Source organism: Microtus oregoni, unplaced genomic scaffold (genome assembly GCF_018167655.1).
Source record: "Microtus oregoni isolate MIOR12 unplaced genomic scaffold, Mior012 000019F_ref0000042, whole genome shotgun sequence".
NCBI lineage: Eukaryota > Metazoa > Chordata > Mammalia > Rodentia > Cricetidae > Microtus > Microtus oregoni.
Genome location: NW_024543078.1, coordinates 12,390,057 through 12,413,639, shown reverse-complemented (window position 1 = coordinate 12,413,639; position 23,583 = coordinate 12,390,057). Strand labels below are relative to the sequence as shown.

At 46.2% G+C, this 23,583-nt stretch overlaps 2 protein-coding genes across 5 annotated transcripts in view; one reads left to right on the top strand and one right to left on the bottom strand.

Moving 5' to 3' along the window:
• The window catches only part of Eml6 (EMAP like 6), a 269,547-nt gene extending 252,263 nt beyond the window's left edge, over window positions 1-17,284 (top strand). For both annotated transcript variants that reach the window (XM_041669902.1, XM_041669901.1), the window contains 10 exons: window positions 4,120-4,328; window positions 5,724-5,881; window positions 6,348-6,462; window positions 7,923-8,111; window positions 10,029-10,201; window positions 10,581-10,743; window positions 12,266-12,369; window positions 13,272-13,425; window positions 13,879-13,979; window positions 15,636-17,284. In XM_041669902.1, the coding sequence (XP_041525836.1) occupies window positions 4,120-4,328; window positions 5,724-5,881; window positions 6,348-6,462; window positions 7,923-8,111; window positions 10,029-10,201; window positions 10,581-10,743; window positions 12,266-12,369; window positions 13,272-13,425; window positions 13,879-13,979; window positions 15,636-15,660 (1,391 nt within the window). In that variant the 3' untranslated portion in view covers window positions 15,661-17,284. The remainder of the gene's footprint in view (window positions 1-4,119; window positions 4,329-5,723; window positions 5,882-6,347; window positions 6,463-7,922; window positions 8,112-10,028; window positions 10,202-10,580; window positions 10,744-12,265; window positions 12,370-13,271; window positions 13,426-13,878; window positions 13,980-15,635) is intronic.
• An 85-nt stretch (window positions 17,285-17,369) lies between these two features.
• Rtn4 (reticulon 4) overlaps window positions 17,370-23,583 on the bottom strand; it is a 58,923-nt gene continuing 52,709 nt past the window's right edge. For all 3 annotated transcript variants that reach the window (XM_041668897.1, XM_041668898.1, XM_041668899.1), the window contains 4 exons: window positions 19,206-19,275; window positions 18,735-18,781; window positions 18,520-18,578; window positions 17,370-18,281 (listed from right to left, as the gene is read on the bottom strand). In XM_041668897.1, the coding sequence (XP_041524831.1) occupies window positions 18,239-18,281; window positions 18,520-18,578; window positions 18,735-18,781; window positions 19,206-19,275 (219 nt within the window). In that variant the 3' untranslated portion in view covers window positions 17,370-18,238. The remainder of the gene's footprint in view (window positions 18,282-18,519; window positions 18,579-18,734; window positions 18,782-19,205; window positions 19,276-23,583) is intronic.

Genomic DNA, 23,583 nt, shown 5'->3' with positions numbered 1-23,583 from the left:
TTCTGAACAGACTAGAAGCCAGCTCAGTGTCTCCACAGTGAAAAATACTCATGAGATTAAGACAAGAGGAGAAGCCCAGTGGCTTAAATATGACTCTCATTATAATTTTTCATTTCCTCCAAAGCTAGTGAGGTTGATCTTTGCATTTCTTGTTTGCCACGTGCACTACTGCATTTGTAGTCACGGCCCGTCTATTGAGCTGGAGACAGGCTGTCTACTTACAATGATGTGCTGGTCTTTATGAAGGGTCCCACCTGTTCTTTGCTGTCAGATGGAGTTGATGGTCTTGGAGCCCCTGGTTTTAAAGCCGCAGATAGTGAGATCTGCTACGTCTGTGAGGGTTTCAGTTGCACAGTGTTGATGGTGCTACTTCTGTGAGGGTTTCAGTTGCACAGTGTTGATGGTGCGCTTCTGTGAGGGTTTCAGTTGCACAGTGTTGATGGTGCGCTTCTGTGAGGGTTTCAGTTGCACAGTGTTGATGGTGCGCTTCTGTGAGGGTTTCAGTTGCACAGTGTTGATGGTGCTACGTCTGTGAGGGTTTCAGTTGCACAGTGTTGATGGTGCGCTTCTGTGAGGGTTTCAGTTGCACAGTGTTGATGGTGCTACGTCTGTGAGGGTTTCAGTTGCACAGTGTTGATGGTGCTACGTCTGTGAGGGTTTCAGTTGCACAGTGTTGATGGTGCGCTTCTGTGAGGGTTTCAGTTGCACAGTGTTGATGGTGCTACGTCTGTGAGGGTTTCAGTTGCACAGTGTTGATGGTGCGCTTCTGTGAGGGTTTCAGTTGCACAGTGTTGATGGTGCTACGTCTGTGAGGGTTTCAGTTGCACAGTGTTGATGGTGCGCTTCTGTGAGGGTTTCAGTTGCACAGTGTTGATGGTGCTACGTCTGTGAGGGTTTCAGTTGCACAGTGTTGATGGTGCGCTTCTGTGAGGGTTTCAGTTGCACAGTGTTGATGGTGCTACGTCTGTGAGGGTTTCAGTTGCACAGTGTTGATGGTGCTACGTCTGTGAGGGTTTCAGTTGCACAGTGTTGATGGTGCGCTTCTGTGAGGGTTTCAGTTGCACAGTGTTGATGGTGCTACGTCTGTGAGGGTTTCAGTTGCACAGTGTTGATGGTGCTACGTCTGTGAGGGTTTCAGTTGCACAGTGCTGATGGTGCTACGTCTGTGAGGGTTTCAGTTGCACAGTGTTGATGGTGCTACGTCTGTGAGGGTTTCAGTTGCACAGTGTTGATGGTGCTACGTCTGTGAGGGTTTCAGTTGCACAGTGTTGATGGTGCTACGTCTGTGAGGGTTTCAGTTGCACAGTGTTGATGGTGCTACGTCTGTGAGGGTTTCAGTTGCACAGTGTTGATGGTGCTACGTCTGTGAGGGTTTCAGTTGCACAGTGTTGATGGTGCTACGTCTGTGAGGGTTTCAGTTGCACAGTGTTGATGGTGCTACGTCTGTGAGGGTTTCAGTTGCACAGTGTTGATGGTGCTACGTCTGTGAGGGTTTCAGTTGCACAGTGTTGATGGTGCTACGTCTGTGAGGGTTTCAGTTGCACAGTGTTGATGGTGCTACGTCTGTGAGGGTTTCAGTTGCACAGTGTTGATGGTGCTACGTCTGTGAGGGTTTCAGTTGCACAGTGTTGATGGTGCTACGTCTGTGAGGGTTTCAGTTGCACAGTGTTGATGGTGCTACGTCTGTGAGGGTTTCAGTTGCACAGTGTTGATGGTGCTACGTCTGTGAGGGTTTCAGTTGCACAGTGTTGATGGTGCTACGTCTGTGAGGGTTTCAGTTGCACAGTGTTGATGGTGCTACGTCTGTGAGGGTTTCAGTTGCACAGTGTTGATGGTGCTACGTCTGTGAGGGTTTCAGTTGCACAGTGTTGATGGTGCGCTTCTGTGAGGGTTTCAGTTGCACAGTGTTGATGGTGCTACGTCTGTGAGGGTTTCAGTTGCACAGTGTTGATGGTACGCTTCTGTGAGGGTTTCAGTTGCACAGTGTTGATGGTGCTACGTCTGTGAGGGTTTCAGTTGCACAGTGTTGATGGTGCTACGTCTGTGAGGGTTTCAGTTGCACAGTGTTGATGGTGCTACGTCTGTGAGGGTTTCAGTTGCACAGTGTTGATGGTGCTACGTCTGTGAGGGTTTCAGTTGCACAGTGTTGATGGTGCGCTTCTGTGAGGGTTTCAGTTGCACAGTGTTGATGGTGCTACGTCTGTGAGGGTTTCAGTTGCACAGTGTTGATGGTGCTACGTCTGTGAGGGTTTCAGTTGCACAGTGTTGATGGTACGCTTCTGTAGCACCATCATGAGAAACCAGTGAGCAAATGCACAGAGATGAGAAGAAGAAGATCTGGCTAAATAATAAAGGGGAAGAAGAAAACAGGGCTAAAACAAGGAGAGGATGTGGAAAGAGCCTTGAAGGGAAAGCAACAAATTTAAAATAAAAATTTAAACTTAAAGGGTTTAAAAGAGTAAAAAGGAATCCTAAAATGCAGACAAAAGGAATCGAAACCCAGAGGTTTTAACGGAATCTAAAGGAATGATGAGATTAGTTCCCAGTGTGGAGTGAGGGTTGTGGCCAAGTACTTCCCACCTATACCAGCCCTTCCACTTCTCACGGTGTGACTTCTCATGGTGCGACTTCTCATGGTGTGACTTCTTGTGGTGTGACTGACTTCTCATGGTGCGACTTCTCATGGTATGACTTCTCATGGTGCGACTTCTCATGGTATGACTTCTCATGGTGTGACTTCTCGTGGTGTGACTTCTCATGGTGTGACTTCTTGTGGTGTGACTGACTTCTCATGGTGTGACTTCTCGTGGTATGACTGACTTCTCACAGTACGATTTCTCACAGTGTGACTGACTTCTCACGGTATGACATCTCACGGTGTGACTGACTTCTCACCATGTGACTTGTCATGGTATGACTTCTCACGGTGCAACTTCTGTGCGACTTCTCACAGTGTGACTTTTTACGGTGTGTGTGACTTCTCACGGTGTGTGTGACTTCTCACAGTGCGACTTCTCACGGTGTGACTTTTCATGGTGCGACTTCTCATGGTGTGACTTCTCACAGTGTGACTTCTCATGGTGTAACTTCTCATGGTGTGTGTGACTTCCCACAGTGTGACTTCTCATGGTGTGACTGACTTCTCACGGTGTGACTTCCCACAGTGTGACTTCCCACAGTGTGACTTCCCACAGTGTGACTTCCCACAGTGTGACTTCCCACAGTGTGACTTCTCATGGTGTGACTTCTCATGGTGTGTGTGACTTCTCACAGTGTGACTTCTCATAGTGTGTATGACTTCCCACAGTGTGACTTCTCATGGTGTGTGTGACTTCCCACAGTGTGACTTCTCATGGTGTGACTTCTCATGGTGTGTGTGACTTCCCACAGTGTGACTTCTCATGGTGTGACTTCTCATGGTGTGACTGCTCACAGTTTAACTCCCCAGCTACAACAGTTGTCATACCTGTTTCAGTGAGGATCCCGAGGGCACAGCAGAAAGGTTAATATAGTCAGGGTTGGTCTACAATAAAGTTGAGATTCCAGATGAAGGACAAGTGAGGGTAAGTGAGGCACAGAGGACATTTAGAGTATGGTATAAGAAAAACTAGTAACTAAATATAAAAGGGAAAAAATGTAAGCATAAAATGCACAAGCTGCAAAGGGATATTGAGGTTAAAGGAACGCAACACAGGGCATCTTGGGGTAGAAGTAAGGAGATAAAAGGCATCCGAAGGATCTGAGCTCCCAGGGACACTGGAAGGGCGGGCGAGCCTCCTGGAGCTGAATAGTGCCTATCTGGGAGCAGAAAGATGTAGTAGGAGGGTAAATCAATCCTACCTTTTTCTGGAATCTAGAAGCTTCCATATCATGGGCCACAGTCATTTCCTTCTCTAGTCATAGGCTTGTGGGTGGAGGTTCTGTTAGTAGCACCCACTTCTCTGTAAATATTCCCAGGCACACGTATATGCCCTCCTTGTCATGGTGTCTGAAGGGGATGCTGTTAAAGAAGGAACTCGACCTGAACTCTGAGTGGATGGAAGGCAGGCCTGGACTTTTCTTGCTCTGGCCCACACATGGCAAAAGAACTAGCCTCATTAAACTCTGTTGCCCACACAGGTACCAAGGTTGCCAGCCGAGGGGGTCACTTGGAGCGTATCTTTGTGGTAGAATTTCGCCCCGACTCAGACACACAGTTTGTATCTGTTGGGGTCAAACACATGAAGTTCTGGACCCTGGCTGGAAGTGCGCTGCTATACAAGAAAGGGGTCATCGGGTCCATGGAGGCTGCCAAGATGCAGACAATGCTGTCCGTGGCTTTTGGTGCTGTAAGTTTCAGCAAATGTTGTCTCAGAGAGGGTCCTGAGTCCTCAGGCTGGGCATGGGAGTGGGGGCAGGTGTTGGCCAATAAGCCACCCTTATTAAGCAGTTCCTTAGTAAACAGTGTTCCCCAACCTTTCCATCAGTGGGGGATTAACTACAATGTGCACTGAGTCCTTTGTGTTCTCGGTCCTCAGCATCCATAGTGGATGGTCTGCACTGTGTGTGTGTGTGTGTGTGTGTGTGTGTGTGTGTGTTTGTCAGTGTGTTACTGGATGTGTGGATACTAAAGGGCAATCTTAGGTGTCATTAGGAGCTAGTCACCTCCTTCAAGACAGTCTGTCACTGAAGCTGAAGCTTACTAATTAGGCTCAGCTGGCTGGCCAGTGACCCTCAGGGATCTCCATCTCCAGGTTCCCAGCACTGAGGTTAGCAGCACATAACAGCATTACCAGAATTTTGTAAATGTAGATTCTGGGGATTGAACTCGGGACCTCATTCTTGCAAGGCAAGTGCTTACTGGCTAGGCTGTCTCCTTAGTCCCTCCAGTAACTACATGTTTACCCATTTCTTTTTTGTTCTCAAATGTTGAGTCAAACAGTGTTAGTTACTTTTCCCGTTGCCATGACAGAATGGCTGAGGAGAGCAAGCTAAGCGAGGGTTTATTTTCCTCGTGGGTTGCGATCAGATCATCATGACAGCAGTGGCATGTTGGCAGAGTTGAGGCAGCTAGCCACACGGCAACCACAGTCAGGATGCAGAGACAGCGCTCAGCTCACTCTCTCCCTGTTCACTCTGAGACCCCAGAGAACGGACTAGCACCATCCACATCCAACTATGCCCTTTGCCCTTGTTCTTTCCATCCAAACTGATAGTGATAACCTGCTCACTGGTTAGGGTTGGCCCTGCCCCTGCTGTGGCCTGTCTTGTGTTGATGCTGCAGAGGTGCGCAGACATGCAACGCAATCATGCCCAAACCAATTAGCAGGTAAACTGTAAAGCCAGGGGACCTCTCGTGTCCTTCCGGTTCCCCGCAAATCTCTTTGGGTTAATGCAGATCAGATGGGCGGTGTACAGCTGGACCTCTCAGCAGAGCTGCCAGTCTGACTGGAGAGATTGTTCAGGGGCTAAGAGCACTCACTGCTCTTCCAGAGAACCTGAGTTCAAATCCCAGCACCCCACTCAGGTATCCCATAACTGTTTGTACCTCTGGCTCGATGGCATCCAATTACTGTAGTCTCTGTGGGTACCTATACTCACAGGCATGGACACACACACACACACACACACACACACGTAATTAAAAATAACAAAAATTAATTTTAAACAAACGAAAGGAGCCAGTGGCTGAGAAGGGACCGTCAAATCTGTCCCTGGTTCCCAAGGTGTCTCTTCGTTTGCAGAACAACCTCACTTTCACGGGTGCCATCAATGGAGATGTCTATGTGTGGAAGGAGCACTTCCTCATCCGGCTGGTGGCCAAGGCCCACACAGGCCCAGTTTTCACCATGTACACCACCCTCCGGGACGGGCTGATCGTGACCGGCGGGAAAGAACGGCCGTAAGCAAAGGTCCCTCTTGGGGATTTGTTTGCTGCTATCTTGAATGGAGTTGAGCAAGGGTTTATTTTTCTAATCAGACTTCCATCTCTACAAGGGAGCCCAAGGTCTTCCCGAGAGGGCAGTAGAGAAGGCCATTAGCAGCTAAAATCTCGGGAAACACTTCTTAAAAAGCTGTTGTCCTGGAGGAAGGGAGGAAGAAGAGGAATGTTAGCGAGAGGGCAGGATTTGTGAAGCGCTCTATTGGTAGGCTGATGAAAATGTGCCTGGCCTTGGGGGCTAGGCTTGCTTTCCTCCAGACATGCACTTTTGAAGGAGATATAGGATATCTGTGGGACCCAGGAAGGAGGCCACCCTAGAGGGTCCATCCTGCTGGGCCTGGGTGGCCATGCCATCAGTGGATGGGGCTGAGAGGGCCTGGGAGGGAAGTCTTGAGGGGATGGGTGAATGCCTTGGTGCCTTTTGTAGGACTAAAGAAGGAGGCGCTGTCAAGTTGTGGGACCAAGAGATGAAGCGCTGCCGGGCTTTCCAGTTGGAGACGGGGCAGCTGGTGGAGTGTGTGCGCTCCGTGTGCCGAGGCAAAGTGAGTATGGCCGGCCCCACGGGAGCCGCTCCTTCAGGCCAAGCTGAGGAAGACGGGGCTCCCAGCTGTCAACCCTGAGGTGTAAATTATACTATGCTCAGCAGTCAGAGCCAGATGAACCTGCTCCAGGAAGCCCAGGGGTGGCTCTGAACCTGTGTTCAGCGCCCAGGTTGCTAGAGAGGGCTTCGTGTTCCGTAGATGAGTGTATCTTTCTGTTTGCCTGAAGGAAGTCAGCCACTGTCGCTAAAGACACTATTCTCATAAGCTGAATGATACCAAATCACTTGCGTAGGGTTCTGAGGCCAGAAGGGAGTCTGGGCCACCAAACTGTTCCTTCAAGGTCATTAGTTCTCAACTCATTTGTTTGAGCTACACAATGAGACCCTCAGGAGGCATGGCCACACCCAGTCTTTTCCTTTCCAATATATTTAAACTTCCCCTTGGAGGTGATGTTCGGAAAGGAGTCCCTGTTTAACACCCCACGTTCATCTCTAAGATGCTCCTCAGCTTGAGGATCTGCTCTGTAAGCCTTTCCAGCAAGAAAGGCACCCTGACTGCAACCCGCACCTGCTTACGAGTTAGTGACACTCATCTGTCACCTACATGAGCTGTGGGCAGGAGTCTGCCCGCTTATATCTCTGCTCAGTGGAAGGAAGAACTTGGCCTTGGGAGCTGCTGGGTGAGGGACAAGGCTTTCTTCAGTGCCATCCACACCCAGGGCAGGCCGCATGCTCAGGAGGAGCTGACCAGCACATAGTACTTTGTACTTTGGGGGTTTGGTTTGTTTGGTTTGTTTTTGCATATGTGTTTTGTTTGGGGTTAAGTTTTTTCTGAAGAGAGAGAAGAACGCTGCTCAAGCTCCTGCCCGAGGGAGCTGCTGGGAAAGGAAGTAGGGAGAGGAGACCGTGACAGGTGTTCAGTCCTTAACAAGTCACCTCTCAGCTGCCCTGTTAATAACAGCGTAGCAGATTCCACTAACAGTGCTTCTGGATTTATTATAATTGTTATTTATTATTATTAGTGGGTTTTTTTTTTGTGTGTGTGGTTTTTTTCAAGACAGGGCTTATCTGTGTAGCTCTGGCTGTTCTGGAACTCCCTCTGTAGACCAGGCTGACCTCAAATCCAGACATCCACCTGCCTCTGCCTCCCAAGTGCAGAGATTAAAGGTGTGTGCCACCACTGCCTGGCTTTAAATCATTTTTAAAACTGTGGCAAAACACATAAAGCTTACCATTTTAACCATTTTATGTACAATGCATAGAAATTAAACACATTTATGCTATGGCCTTCAAATATTTTCTCATTAAAACTGAGTTTCTATTAAACACCACCTCCCCTTCACCATCCCTCCTGCCCCTGGTAACTCCATTCTCCTTTGTGTTCCACAAACTGGTCACCTTGGTCACCTCAGATGAGTGAGCTCATATAGTTCTTCTTCTAATAGTATTTTATTATAACAGGGGAAAATTTTAGTAGGAACCAAAGACGGTGAGATAATTGAAGTTGGTGAAAAAAATGCTGCTTCAAACATCTTGATTGATGGCCATATGGAGGGGGAGATCTGGGGTTTAGCCACACACCCCTCTAAGGACATCTTCATCTCAGCCAGCAATGATGGCACAGCACGGATCTGGGACCTGGCTGACAAGGTAAGGGGCATACTCTGTGTAGTCCATGTTTTTCACTGGGACCGTTAGCTCCCCAATAATGGCCCAGAGACTTATTATTAATTATAAAGTTTGGCCATAGCCTAAGCTTGCTACTAACTAGCTCTTACCACTTAAATTAACCCATTTCTATTCATCTATGTATCGCCACATGGCTGTGGCTTTACCTGTCCTCCAGCATGTCTTGTTCCCTGTGTTTCCCGGTGACCCCACCTTTCTTCCCAGCATCCTGTGTCTGGCTGTCCCACCTATACCTCCTTCCCAGCTAATGGCTGTTTAGCTTTTGGTTAAACCAGTTAGGTGGCACCTTGGCAAAGACATCTTCACAGTGTACAAAAAGTTCACGCCACAACCCTGTCTGGCTCGTGTGCCTGTAGCAGCTGGAGCAGAGGTGGGAGCAGCTGGAGCAGGCACTCTGGATCCGCACTGTTAGGAAGTCTACTAATAAAGTCCCTCACACATCTCATCTGCCTGGTTATACTTACATCGAGACAGGGTCTCCTAGCCTAGGCTGCCCTGGAACTCCGTGTACAGTAAAGACAGACAGTGACTCTCCTGTCTCTACTTTTCCAGTGCTGGGAATCCAGGCAGTTCTGGGGCTCAAACCAAGGCTTCATAGATATTAGATAAGCACTCTACTGAGCCTGATGGAGGAAGGTCATTGGTTAAATAAAAAGAAACTGCTTGGCCCTCATTGGTTAGAAGATAGGTGGGAGGAGTAAACAGAACAGAACGCTGGGAGGAAGAGGAAGTGAGCTCAGACTCCACAGCTCTCCTCTTGGGAGCAGACGCCTCAGAGAGATGCCATGCTCCCAGCTCCCAGGCAGACGCACGCGATCCAACCCAGGATGGACATAGGCTAGAATCTTCCCGGTAAGACTGGTGCTACAGTTTATTAGAAATGGGTTGATAGGGATATCAGAATTAGCCAGTAAGGGCTAGAGCTAAAGGGCCAAGCAGTGCTTAAAAGAATACAGTTTCCGTGTAATTATTTTGGGGCATAAGCTAGCCGAGCAGGCGGCCAGGGTGCCGGGGAGGCATCCCCGCCGCTCCTCTTATTACTACATGAGCCCTAGATGTTGATAATTCCAGAATAATTGAATTGAACATTACTATCTTTTTATGAAAGGACAAGGGAAGAGGAAGAAGGGAAAGGAATGTTTGAGAATGTCAAATGTTCCCATCAGTCTCAGGAAGGTTGGGAAAACCTTGGGGTGAGGAAGTAAAATATCAAGAAAAAGGTTACTGAGCCTTATCCGGCCAGAACAAACACCAAAATTCTGTTTCAAAACAGCAAAGAAATGTTTGGTCATATTCTCGTAGTGTAAGAGTCAAAGAATGTTAATACTCATTTAGTTTCGGAGCTATTCGTTACTAAAGGCAGCTTACACTCTCTGAAACCTGCTCTGTACTGGAAGCTTCCTCTATGCTATGGTTACTGCCTACAAGACTTTTCCAAGACCTACGTCAGTATCCCTTCTGTGTGGGCAGCAGTGGACACAAACATACCCACCCAGGAAGTGAGAGCCCGTTTCAAGAGCTGAGCTAGTGTGCTGATGGCTGAAGTGCCTGGCAAAGCCCAAGGTCTGGGTCTGGCCCACTGTTTCCATAGGTGAAGCCACACTGCTGTCCACAGTTGGCACAGCCAAGCTGGGTAGCTAGCACACAGATCCTGCAGTGTCAGCGTAACGTCACGACGACACTAGCAGGCAATGTCTGCCAAACGGTGCCCTGCAATGTGCTATCCCCCAAGTGGTTCTCATCACGATGCCCGAAGGGGTTGACTATGAGAAAGCACTGGTGGCCTTCAGTAGTCTAACTTCCCTGTCCTGCTGTCGGAAATCCCCCAGAGGTCAGCCCAGGGGAGGAGGGCTCAGATGACTCTTTGTATCCATGCAGAAACTGCTAAACAAGGTGAGCCTGGGCCACGCCGCCAGGTGTGCAGCCTATAGCCCCGATGGGGAGATGGTGGCCATTGGCATGAAGAATGGAGAGTTTGTCATCTTGCTGGTGAACAGCCTGAAAGTTTGGGGGAAAAAACGAGACCGGAAATCTGCCATCCAAGATATCAGGTATGTGAGTGGTCTGAGCCAGAAGGGTAAGCGCTCTTTACTATGGTCCTTTTAGTGGCGGTGTGGGAGGCACAGCTGAAAGGGTTGCTTCTCCAGCCAGCTATCTAAGGGTACCTCACACACACAGCCGTGTTTCCAGAAGATGGTAAAAGTACTTGTAATTTTACAAATGGCTGTATACCACCCTTTGGGATTAGATCAGGAAATGTGTTTAATTTCATAGAACCTGGGGAGACGCCAGCCACATGTGAGTGAGGAGGCTCATCTCATAGTCTTGGGACCGTGCTGACCCATGTTTGTGTGTTCGGATCTGCCTTGTACCTGAGCAGCCCCACAAAGCTTCCTCATGGACCACGCTCTTGATTGTGTTTTTCCCTAGAATCAGCCCAGACAACAGATTCTTAGCTGTGGGCTCTTCCGAGCACACGGTTGACTTCTATGACCTCACTCAGGGCACAAGTCTGAACCGCATGGGCTACTGCAAAGACATCCCAAGCTTTGTCATTCAGATGGACTTTTCTGCAGACAGCAAATACATTCAGGTATGCTGCTGGTTAACTTGTCTCGGGGGCGACCAAGAAGAGCAACAAAGCAGCGTTTCTATCAGTAGAGTGCTGACTGCATGCTGGGCAACATCCTAATTTATCCACTACAGGCGGCTTCCAAGAGCTGTTCCCTTCCGTTTTATAAATGTAGAAACAGAGGCTTAGATAATTTATATATATAGTCATTCTTTAGTAAGACACAAAAACCAATATATAGCAGGAAGCATATCCCTAGTCGTCTTTAACCTACTTTCACCAGCCCTTCATCACCGTTTCCTAATTTCTGGGGCTTAGCAGATGGCTCAGCAGGTAACAGCTAAACCCAAGTTCAAACCCTCCCCCATCCCACGTGATGGAAGGAGACCTGATTCCCACAATTTGCCCTCTGACCTCCATACATGCACTGTAGCAGGCACCTGCATGCATGTACACACAGAGAGAGACTATCAACAGTGTTATTTTTAAAAAGCCTTTCTAGTCTCTAGTTCCCTAGGGCTGCGCTGAGCTTGTCTGGCTTGTTTATACTGCTGCATACTGGAGTGGGCTGGGGAGCTCTTCCCTGGGTCCAACAGAGCTGACCAGTGTGGCGAGATCACGGGGCCCTTCCTTTGGAACCGATTCAGTATTTCAGCATTTGGGAGCCCAGGGTTGGATATTCACTATGAAAGAGAGGAGTGCACATATTCACTTTGCAAATGTAGTAACATGTTAGTTAGGCCAGGTGAGCTTCCGGATGGATACAATGTGTTGTCTCCTGGAGCGTGTCCTTGCAGGGAGAAGACAAATATGAAATCACAAATGTCATGCCCGTGTGCCGCAAAGGCAAGTGAAGGGTGCCAGCCGCCCCCAAAGAGGTAGCATTTTAGACCTGCCTCCCTTCTGAACAAGTGCTGCTTAGGCCGAGTCTGTACTTGTGTAGGAGTGAGCTGACAATGGGGATGGGATTTTTGCTCCAAGCCATCTGCATTAAAAGCCCGAGACAAGACAGACTTAGGCTCATTCCATGAACAGAGGAGCTGGGGTGGCTATGTAGAGGCATCCTCACCACGTGGAGTAAAAGGTCTAAGATGTAAGATGCTGGCAAATCTCCTTGAATGTGAAAACAGTTCCACCAGGGACTCCTAGAGAAGCAGGGCCATCAGACACTGCCCACCATGACTTGCCCTTGGTGCCTTCGCTCTGAGAACAGGGGGTTTCTATGTATAGCAATCATGGCCCTCCCTCCCTCACAGGGTTTGATCTGACAAGCTGGGCCAATGATCCCTGTTGCCAATGAGTTTCCAAGTCACTGACATGCAACCACATTTGGAGAACCAATGTGTCAGGACTTTGGGAAATGGAAGGGGTGTGCTAGAAGACACCCCATCCTGTGAACTTTAGCACGGGCCATGTCCAGGCTTTGTAGCCCGGAGCTCAATTCGGGTTTCGATGTTGGGGTCAGAACTGGTGTTCAGGAAGACAGCCAAGGGGGTCTGTGGGATTGAGGAAGCAGATGAACGTGGTTCCTCTCCACTTGCAGGTGTCAACAGGAGCCTACAAGCGCCAGGTGCATGAGGTTCCCCTTGGGAAGCAGGTAACTGAAGCCATGGTCATTGAGAAGATCACCTGGGCTTCCTGGACAAGGTGACTAAAGAGAACTCTACTTGGAGTGGTCCCACCTCTGCCTCTGGGGTTGTAATGGCCATGGCAGGAAGAGCTGAGAGGAAACTGTCTTTCTCGGGGTGGGGTGTGAGCATGGGAAGATCAGTGCTTTGTGAACAGCAAGTCCTTTTTGTCTGATCTCTCATACCAACCCCAAATCCCATTCAGCAAGCCCAGGAACAATGAGGCTTCTAGGGACCTGGAGAAAGAAGGCCCAAGGGTGGGACACTGGGGAATAGAACTATTGTTGAACAGGTGAAGAAACAGTGCCTGCTCTAGTCAAGGCAAGGGACAAAAGTGAGTGAGGAGCCCTGCCCTTGCCAACACACACACACATTCACACTCACATATACATACAGTAAGACCATAGAGAAGAAGAAAAAAAAATCAAGCCAGGCAGTGGTGGCACACACCTATAATCCCAGCACGTGGGAGGCAGAGGCAGGTGGATCTCTGTGAGTTCAAGGCCATCTTGGTCTACAAGAGCTAGTTCTAGGACAGCTAGGGCTGTTACACAGAGAAACCCTGTCTCAAAAAAAGCAAAACAAAGAAGGGAGGGAGGGAGGGAGGGAGGCAAAAAGAATGAGAGAGGGGAAAGAAAGGGAAGAAAGAAAGAAAGAAAGAAAGAGAGAAAGAAAAGAAAAGAAAAGAAAAGAAAGAAAACCAAAGCTGGGAATAAACTTTTCTTTCTGGAGTATAGGGGATGGGGTTTGAGAAGGGAACAGTACAAGGTGTTGAAACTGGCCAGGGCAGGGGATGGCTGTTTCCTGACAGCCACCAGACGACCAAATTGTGTAGAATCCTTATCTACATCTTACATCAGAAGGGGACAATGGCCCTAGGAAATTCTGCCACATCTTCCTAACCTTTCCCTCTTGGACCAGTGTTCTAGGAGATGAAGTTATTGGAATCTGGCCACGAAATGCAGACAAGGCTGACGTCAACTGTGCGTGTGTGACCCATGCTGGCTTGAACATTGTCACAGGAGATGATTTCGGGCTGGTGAAGCTCTTTGATTTTCCATGCACAGAGAAATTCGTGAGTTTTCTTAAGCAGCCCCCAAACCGCCTCTAGGCCATGCTCCTGTAGTTGGAGGGATCCGCACATAGATGGCCATCCGAGTTAGCATGGATCCAGCCCTGTGGAGATCGGGCTGGCGTTTTAATGTCCCTCTGCAGCTACAGCCCTCGAAACTAGGCAGATGGTGGGGGGACAAAACGACCACGAGGGAAAGCAGCAAAAGGCTGGCTGGCAGGGTAGCCTGGAAGTGCTGTGGTTACAGCTGACCTTCCCGAGCCTGGGTCTCAGGAGCAGCATCTGCGGCCCTAGGAGGAAGGGAGACTGCCAGGCCACAGGGGGTTCTCTTCACCTCAACTCATGGTCCAGACAGAACTGTGGGGGTTTCTGGGAGCAGGGCAGCGGGTGGATCTGTAACTTGACTTTGTTACTGGAAATAAAAGGCACTCAGCTACTTCCATTTTCCCCTCACAGGCCAAACATAAACGTTATTTTGGTCACTCAGCTCACGTGACAAACATCCGTTTCTCATACGACGACAAGTATGTGGTCAGCACGGGAGGAGACGACTGCAGGTAGGAGCCGGATTGACTGTCCCTCTAGTCCAGCGTCCTGCGGGTCAGATATGGGACAGTAAAAAGAAAATCCCACGAATTTGTAGGAAAAGCAAGGACTTGCTATAGTCTCACTGGGATTCTCTACACACTTTGACAAACCCATGTCCCCACTAGTGCTGTCCTGGGACGGTTGAACGCATGTCACGTGACAGCTATTCGGAATATAGCCTTGAGGAGCCAAAACGGTGAGAAACCTAGAGTGGCTAACTCCAGTAGAAACAGTCCCTGGAATAATCACGTGTCCCTAAGAACCGCTAGTCTGGGCTGGTGTCTTTTAGAAGCATCACTACTGCCGAGAGACGTTTAAAGATGTTCATAATGCAGAGCCTTAGTGACAAGGAGCAGCTGAACAAGGGCTGCTCTCAAGTAGACAGGAGGAATGGAAGTTGGGGGATTAGGGCTAGTCAGAGGCACACCTGTTTGGATGGACAGTCAAGGCAACTTTTGGTGAAGTGGGCAGGTTATTCTGCATGAAGCATGGCCGGGAAGCCATTGTTTTTGAAGAAACCCTTGCCGGGCGGTGGTGACACACACCTTTAATCCCAGCACTCGGGAGGCAGAGGCAGGCGGATCTCTGTGAGTTCGAGGCCAACCTGGTCTACTAGAGCTAGTTCCAGGACAGGCTCCAAAGCTACAGAGAAACCCTGTCTCGAAAAACCAAAAAAAAAAAAAAAAAACCCTTCCAACCTGAGCCACAGGTCTGTAACCTCTCTTTTCTGAGGTAGAAGAGGGTTTCTGGGAACACAGAGGGACAAGCCCAAGTCATTCTACCCTAACTCAATTTTGACAGATTGAGAGACTTTATTCCTTACATGGGGATGAGGATAAAAAGTACTGCTGGCAAGATAAATGCGTTTGCTCCCAGCCTGATGGATGGCCCGAGTTCAAGCCCAGTGACCCAGATGGAGAGTCCACCACTGAAAGTTGTCCTGGCTTCCACACTCATGCTTGCACAAGCACTTACTTTAAAACACTAGAAATAAATGTTGATGTTTGTAATGGTCTAAGTTGTAGATGAGGCACCTATAAAGAGCACAGTGCACTGTGCTGGCACGCAGAGCCATCTCGAGCTCACTGTGACAGCGACCGTAGGTACTTCTAATGTTGGCACAGTGCTGAGACCAGCTCCTCTGGAATATTAACACCCACTGAAAACAATGCGGCCAAAGAGAACAAGCTGGGACTAGGAGACCTAAATGAACTAAACAAGACTATTAGTAACCTAAAAACGTAAGGCTTGTGTATCTTATATAAAGGGCTTCGTTTAAAAGGCACTGATAAAACCTCTAAATACTAACAGGACAGATAGTGTAAGGTCGGGCTGCCCAAAGTTCCCAGCGACTTCAATCTGCAAAAGGGGTGAGAGCAGACACGCGTCAAAGAACTCTAAAACAGAGCCATAAACCAGGCATGGTGGCTCACACCTGGAATCCTCAGACTACGTAGTGAAACCCTGTTCCCAAAACAAAATGGTAACTAGGAGGGAGGGGAGACTACAATAGGTGGCAAGAACTGGTTTACATTTTGAGATCTTGAGCAGTAGGCAAGACTGTGTTTGGCACCTGGCAAAATTTTATTATCTGGCCCCACAAAAACGTCTGGTCTGCTTTTCAGTGTATTTGTATGGCGCTGTCTGTAAACGCGGAAGCTCTTGCGCTATGCTGCCTCTCCCCAGCTACTTCCAGGCAGTGCAGAGGTGCCTTCTCCATGTCAACTGCTGTGGGACACACAAGTTCTGAATGCCAACGAGGTTGTAGGACTGTCTCACAATCGGGACTTCGCAAGATGGTGATGCCAAGAAGCAAAGTCAAGTCCTACAGTATTAAGACTGTTTGCTTCTGTGCTGGAGACTAAACCTACGCTCACTAGTAACTACACAAACAACGAAATCCTGGTGATGTAGCCCACTGACAAAATTTACAGCCTCAGTTACCTAACCAACATGTAGCTTTTAATTTGCATTACGACTTTTACAAAGGCGTTTTGCTATTCTTTTTCTATATATTTCAAGAGTGTTCCCTGGACACGACAGTGTAAGAAGTAGACAGCTTGTTTGCCACAGTTAGCTCTCAAAGCCAAATGAGCCATGTATAAACAGCTGAGAACTTAACTTTTAAAGTATCATTTGTAGTTTTCTATCCATTAAGTGCCTTGAAAGTCCCTCCCCTCCCCGTGTCTCCTGTCTACACATGGTGCTAAAACTTCCGGGCTGAGGAGAGCTACGGGACTAGCAGACTCTGCCACTTGTCCTGTGTGAGTGTCTAGGGTTTCTAAAGGCCTCAGTCACCTGCTCAGAGAAAGTGGTAACAAGGAAGGTGAGCAGAACAACTCAATTCTGTGGGAAGTAGCATGGGTTTTATGTTAGTGCCAAATCCACAACCTAACCTAAATCCTTCAAACAAAACTTCTAGAAGATGTAAGGGGGGGTTGGTATGGGGGGGGGGTCTCCAGTATGTCCAAGTGAGTGCACTGATCTGTCTTGCTAAAAGGCTGTGTTTGGTTCATTCCCTTGGGTAGGGCTGGCTTGGCTCCATTTGTTTCAGATAATCAATGCAAGCCAAATCTAGATTTTAAAATCTCTCTTGAACAAATTCCCAACTTGAGTTTCCTGAATTTCCTCAGTTACGCCGAGGGCACTCACTGGAAGCAGGCTGCTGTGAAAGGCGGTCACGGAGTGCACAGCCACGGTCCTCCCAGTCTGTGCACTACAATTCTGGACCTGGAGTCGCTAGCTGTCTGCAGCTGTCAACTTAGAGAAAGGGGGAAATGGAGCATTTCAGTTAAAGAATAGATTAACATTTACCCCAGAAGTGCTTCAGCATTCTGAAAGGATTAGACTATCATTAAGCTATTTTCCATGCCAATTTATTAATGCCTTATATTAATCCACCAGTAGGTTGTCGGGCCCTCAGTAGAGTCCCTGTGCGGCCCTAGTTCTATTTCCTGTAACTGGCAATGCCCGAGTGATGACCATGTCTGCCTATCTTGCACTACTGACCTTCATTCTGACCAGATCCTGCATTTAAATAACCATGTGGATGGACACCTGATTAATCAGTGGTATATGTACATGTATATCTGAAGAGCAATAGTGTGTTATAAAGACTTCTGGAAATCTCATTTGTAAAGTTTATGTGGTGTGATTTTATGTATATTCATAAATCTTGCACTGTATTCTGTTAAAATATTGGTGCATGAGTTTATTTTCAGGCGAGTATAAAAGAATTTAACACCTTTTGTTATGGTTCAAATAAATTTCACTATGTAAATTGCTTTGTTCTTTAGCTGTTTCATGAACTAAAAGCATGTCACTGTCCATTCAATGAAACCAGACACTAAACACATACATTAAGTCTATATGCTTTATTGATACTTTGCTTTTACAGTTCACAATGCATTCCACAGATAATTCAGTACAGCTTAAACCACAATGGCTAAGTCTTCATTTTATGATTTCTTGCATAACAATGCTTGATAACTGCAAACATTTGGAAGCATTAAATTCAGTCCATAGAATCAGAGTCTGTGACAGAATTAACTATACAGTAATCTCCGCAATGACGTTGATGCTGGAGCCCTGAAAACGGGGTAGTGCTCCCAGAAGTACGTTCTCTTCCTACTTTACGTGCTGGAGACTACACCGTATGGCCGACGACTGTGGGGCAGCTGGAAGGTAGAGATCTAAGCTTTGTGAAACACTATATATAGATTATGTCTATATTTACTTATATTGGCAATATAATAGTAAGTTCACAATACACCTAGAACATACCATAAAAACAGCATTTTCATTTCTGCTTTAGTAGTATGATCTCGTCTAAACATTTCATTCAGAAAAATCTGCATCAATTTACATCAACCAAACACAGTACACTGTGAAAAGTTTTTGTTTTTTTCAGCTTCACCTTCTTGCAATTTCCCAAATACAGCAAGACTACCTGCAGTAAAACACATTGCTTTCTCAGCTCACTTTATTCACCAGTGCTCATACAGGAAAAACAAGTCTGATTACAACTTAAGTCCATACATAGCAGCTTACAATACTTAAGATGATAAACACAAGAAGTCAAGACAGGCCATTTTTCCTCAAAGAGTGCACTGCTAAAAATAAAGAGCTGAAAGCTGCACCGCCGCCAAGGGCTCACCCCTGACCCTCCCACCCCTGCTACCAAATGAGTGTCCCCTTTAAAGATGAACTCCTACTGTTTGGGGCTCTTTCATTCTGCTTTGCGCTTCAATCCAGGGATTTTTGCTTGGATTCTACAAATAAAGAAAAATGTCAATTTTGTTTCTTGCTTCTTAAAAACATTCTATGTTTTATATTATTTAGAGAATCCTAAAGCTACCAAAATACAAAACAATGTGAGGATCAACAATGTCTTTAAAAACAAAACAAAACTGCTGGCACTCAGGAGGCGCATTCTGCCAACGCTGAAGTGACTCAGCTGTGCAGAGCGCTGCCCTCACCCGTGGTAAAGCGGTTGCAGAGTGGACTTACTTGGCCATGGCCTCTTTAACACTCTTATTTGCAAGTCCAAGATAATGATCTATCTGTGCCTAAGAAAGAGAATAAAAGCATTACAAAGTTACCACTGCCAAAGAATATCAAACATTACTACATACCAACCAGTTTGGAAACTAGCTCTCTTAATAAGTCTTATATACAATAAGAGTGAACTTTATATTTTGAAGTTGACAGTTAAAAAAAATTACCTGGTGTCGTTCATAAATAACAGGAATACTGAAGAGTGAAATCAGAGCTGAAAAAGCAAATACACAAATTTTAATGGCTTCATTCTGTGAGTGAACATAAATTATGAAGCCAACAGTAATCAAAATAACTAGGCCCAGAGCTCCTAAGGCCTGCGTGAATTCTCGCACTCTCCTGCATGAGCAGAGGACGGGAGCGCAGCTGAGAAACTATGCCTGATTTCCAATCACATCACATAGAGTCTACAGTATACATGTACCCCATTTCAACACAGGAGTGTATCATCAGGCAAGGTGGGTTTGTCACTGTTACTAGAATAGTCTTCAGGGACTAACATCACATTTCAATAAAACAGTATCAGTATCAGCTACTACTTAAAGACCCCACAACCTCAAATTTAGTCTTTTTTCTTACAAAAGGATAGTCTCTACCAAAATTTCTCTAAGTGCTTTTCAATCTTTTTGTAGACTTACCTAAAATCAGCAGTGTCAGACCATTGAACAAGGCACCAACATAAGTAAACACCCACATCAACACTGCAAACTGTAAGCAAACAAGAGCCCATGATAAGGAAAGTTCATGTAAACTCCCCCCGCCCCCCAATTATCCATCTCAATGCCAATCTGACCTTGAAAACTGAGTAAAGTCATACAAATATTCACTTAGGCTGCTATCAGCCTTAATTCAGAATCCTAATTAGACCATATTTGGATTTGATTCATTTTCATTGGAATACATGAGAGAGAACTATTTTCTTCAAGACCAGAAAACATGGGAAAGGGACACCCCGCCCTCCCTCCAGCTCTAAGTTGCTGCCTAGCTTTTCAATGGGAGGAACAAGGAAGCACCATGAAAAGTAACTACTGACAAACTGAAGATACTTGAGAAAATACACAGATTGAGTAATACAGATGCCAAAATAGCAGGCATGTGATAATCAATGGAGCAAGGGGCGCTAAGTTCCAAGATGTTTGAGGACCACAATTAACCTGGGGGATAGGGGAAAGAAACACATCTCAAACTGCTATGGGAGCACGTTCTGCTCCGTCAGCCAATAGTATTTAAGATACGGTGCTGTGGGAGCTCCTTCTACTCCTTCAGCCAATAGCCTTTAAGATACCAGCCCACTTGGGCATGGTCTCTTATATTATAAATGCAGCTGTAAAGCATGTGCTCGCTCTCTTGCTTCCAATTCTCGCTACCGGCAGCTAGACTCTGTTCCTGTTCCCCATTTGTGCAGAGGACTGTTATCTAGGACAGTGATCTATCCTAGATAATTCTGAACTAGTGTGGGATTATTTTGTGACGACATCTGCCTTCATCTGGTGCCCAATGTGGAGCACCAATTTGCTGGGAGAGAGGCCACTTGATGGTTCCTGGCCATCAGGCTAGCTTAGACCCAAAATAATAACACAGAAACTATATTAATTAAATCACTGCTTGGCCCATTAGCTATAGCTTCTTGTTGGCTAGCTCTTATATTAATTTAACCCATTTCTATTAATCTGTATATTGCCACATGGCTGTGGCTTATCAGGTAAAGTTTCCAGCATCTGTCTCCGCGGCTCCATGGCTTCTCTCTCCTCCTTCCTTCTCTCTCCCAGCATTCATCCTAGTTTTCCCTGCCTACCTAAGTTCTGCCTTGCTATAGGTCCAAAGCAGTTTCTTTATTCTACCATTATTAAATAAATACCATTATTTATTTAATGGTAATCACAACACACAGAGGGGACTCCCACATCAAACTTTTATACTACTGTCTAATGTAACTGATGTATACATTAATTAATGTAACTGATCACTACTATTCCCTAACTGCCTTTACTTAGAAGAAACACATTTATCCTTCTTGACTGTCTTATTCATTACCTCAGCACATAGGCACTGAAGCACAAGAAGGTTTCTAAGTTGCCTAGTATTCAACTAACTACAGTAATACAGGTTTCACTATTTCCTCCAGGGGCCAGAAATTATAATAAACTAAACTGTACTTTAATAATCTGGCTCATTTGATATTTAAAAAATAAAACAGCAAAAGAAGAAGTCTGTAAAGGCTCTGTTTCTAAAACAATTTCATTTTGAGAACTATTACACATACACACACAGACACATACACAAACACTTTATTCATGAATGATAAGATTGTAAATTTTTCTTTCATTTCTAAAACTTGTGACATAACAGCTCACTGACATGTACCATATAGATCACTTACATGCTCAAAGCAGTTCATCAAGACAAGCACAAAGCTAGTCTAAATTGTATTCAACATTTATGATCAGCATTTTTGGTAACCACAAAGAAAGGTGGGTACCTTCAGGACACATTGCTGTATTAATACATTAATAATAAGATAGGATATAGGAAAGAACATATCCTTAACTCTGTCTTTAGCTTACACTTAATAATAGTACAAACTGAGCGTGCCCTGAGACATTCACACACTTCCCTCCTGCAGGTAATAAATCCCTCTCTACTATGTCCTAAAGGAGAAACCCCCTGCATTGCTATATTCTCTAACGCAAAGCTTTTGGCTGTGTCCGACAACTATTGTGCCACTTTTTGAGACAACAAACATACTTCCATGATAGCACCATCTATGATGACTTAAAAACATATATGTGCATGAGTGTTTTGCTCACATGTGTACCTGGTGCCCATGGAGTAGGTATCAGATCCCCTGTAACTGTATTATAGACAGTTGTTAGCTGCCAAGGGATGCTGGAAATTGAACTTGGGTCCTCTGCAAGTGCTCTTAACCATTTCCTATTGTGATTGTTTATGTCTATGTAACAACAGTATTGACAGAGCAGAGCTCCCCATTAACTAAAGCAGGACATGGCAACTTTCCACAGAACCACACGGTAAGCATTTTAGGGTTTATGGGCCTCAGAGGCTCTCCATCGTGTACTGTTTTTTGCTTGCTGTTTTTCAACTTTTAAAAATGGACGCCACCACTCTTGGATCTTAGGCTGTGAAAACGTTTCTGTCAACTGGTTTCCCCAGAAAATGAACAATCTCCACCACTACAGTGGCCGGGGGAGAGAGGGTGAAAGGAAGTCTGTAGTTTCCCCTTTGTTAAAGCAGTAGCAGAACCCTAAGGAGAGGGCCAGCTTCCCTCCATTCTGCTGGGAACCCAGAGACCACACTGAGACGATTTAGGACAGCAGCTGAGGGCAGGAGTCATAGGCAGAGGATTCTCCAGATAGGACGACTCCACTGCAGAGACAGAGGAAGAAGCTGCTTGTCATGTGTTCAGTGTCCTCCGAGCTTCTGGAGCTGGCAGAACTGATGAAGGAAGGAGCAGCAGCAGCAGCAACCTAAGCACACTTCAGCTTACACACGAGGCTGCAGTGCTCAGGACCATGCCTCGCGCAGAGCAGATTCCAGCATCGGGTTACACTCACTCGGCCTAGGCTTACACCTCTGCACTTTGTTGAGCCTCCATATTGTTGCAAACTGAAAACCACACTGTGCCTCTTTCGTTGCAAGCCCCCAACTCTTCATCTAAAGACTTATCTTTTTTTCTATGTACTCACTCAACAAAATACATCTGAATGCTTACTGTGGGTGGCAAACTCTAATAAGCACACTAACTACTCATTAAAAGATCTTTTGAATACCTACAACCACCATTAATTCTACAAAGAGCAACACTCTAATATCCAAATAAGACACGTCAGGCACTCATAACTCAAACAAGTTTGAAACCCTTCCCACTTTTAGTGGCTGTTGCAGAGCCTGTGGGAGAAGGGTTTGGAGGACGACTCTATCAGCACATCTCTCCCCGTTCACAGTCTTATAGCTTCCTCAAACACGTAACTTGTACGCTGGAGAATTTACAGTAGAGCCACAGAGCTGTTCTCATTCATCACCGTAAACAGAGCTGCGGGGAAAGAGTCAACATTCCACATCTTAGGGACTGTTGTAGTGACAGATGCCTCTAACCATGGCAGAACGCAGAGAGCAGCACATTTTAAGCTAATAATCCCTAACCTGATCAATTACAGTTACTCCCTAAGACTAGACTCTCAACACACAAGGAGAATAGTTCAGGATCCACACCTCAAGGCCTCTCTCTGCAGGCCACTCTCCGACAAACTTCGCAGCAGTATCTTTGATGCCAGGAAACAACATACAGTGTGACTGCGGCTATCAAACACAGGCACTCTCCTAATTCTCCCCACATACTGCAGCCATTCAAGTACTCTTCCTAATTCTAACAAAGAAATCAAATTTCACAGAAGTTTTAAATGTTATATCCAAAAACAAAATAACCGGAGTTTCCAGAAAATACATGATCAAGAGTCAGATGCGGGCTGGAGAAATGGCTCAGCTGTTAAGACCACTGACTGCTATTTCAAATGACCTGGGTTCAATTCCCAGAACCCACATGGCAGCTCACAACAGTTCATAATATAGGATACAACACAATCACACAGACACACATTCAGGAAGAATATCACTGCACATAATAAAAAAATAAGGTAGATAAATAAATAAATAATAAAGAGAGGGAAGGAAGCAAAAGATTTAAAAAAAAAAAAAAGCCAGATGCCGTAAGAATTAACATTGAGTAAGGAAAAAAAGTTAAGGCAATCATGAAGACATGGGAAGAAAACCATGGGAAATAAAGGTCCTTCATCCCAGGTCTGGCTTGCCTATCAGAAAACTCCAGGTATCACCGAGACTGTTCATTTTCAAAGGACATCAAGGATGGTAAATCACTGCTTAGCCAGGGTCAAAATGATGTAACTTTCAATTTCTAGCACTCCATAAATAAACCTGCTCACAAAGTCACCACACCACCTGGTTTAAAGAAGAAATTCTGTGACTTCTAACTGTTGGGGA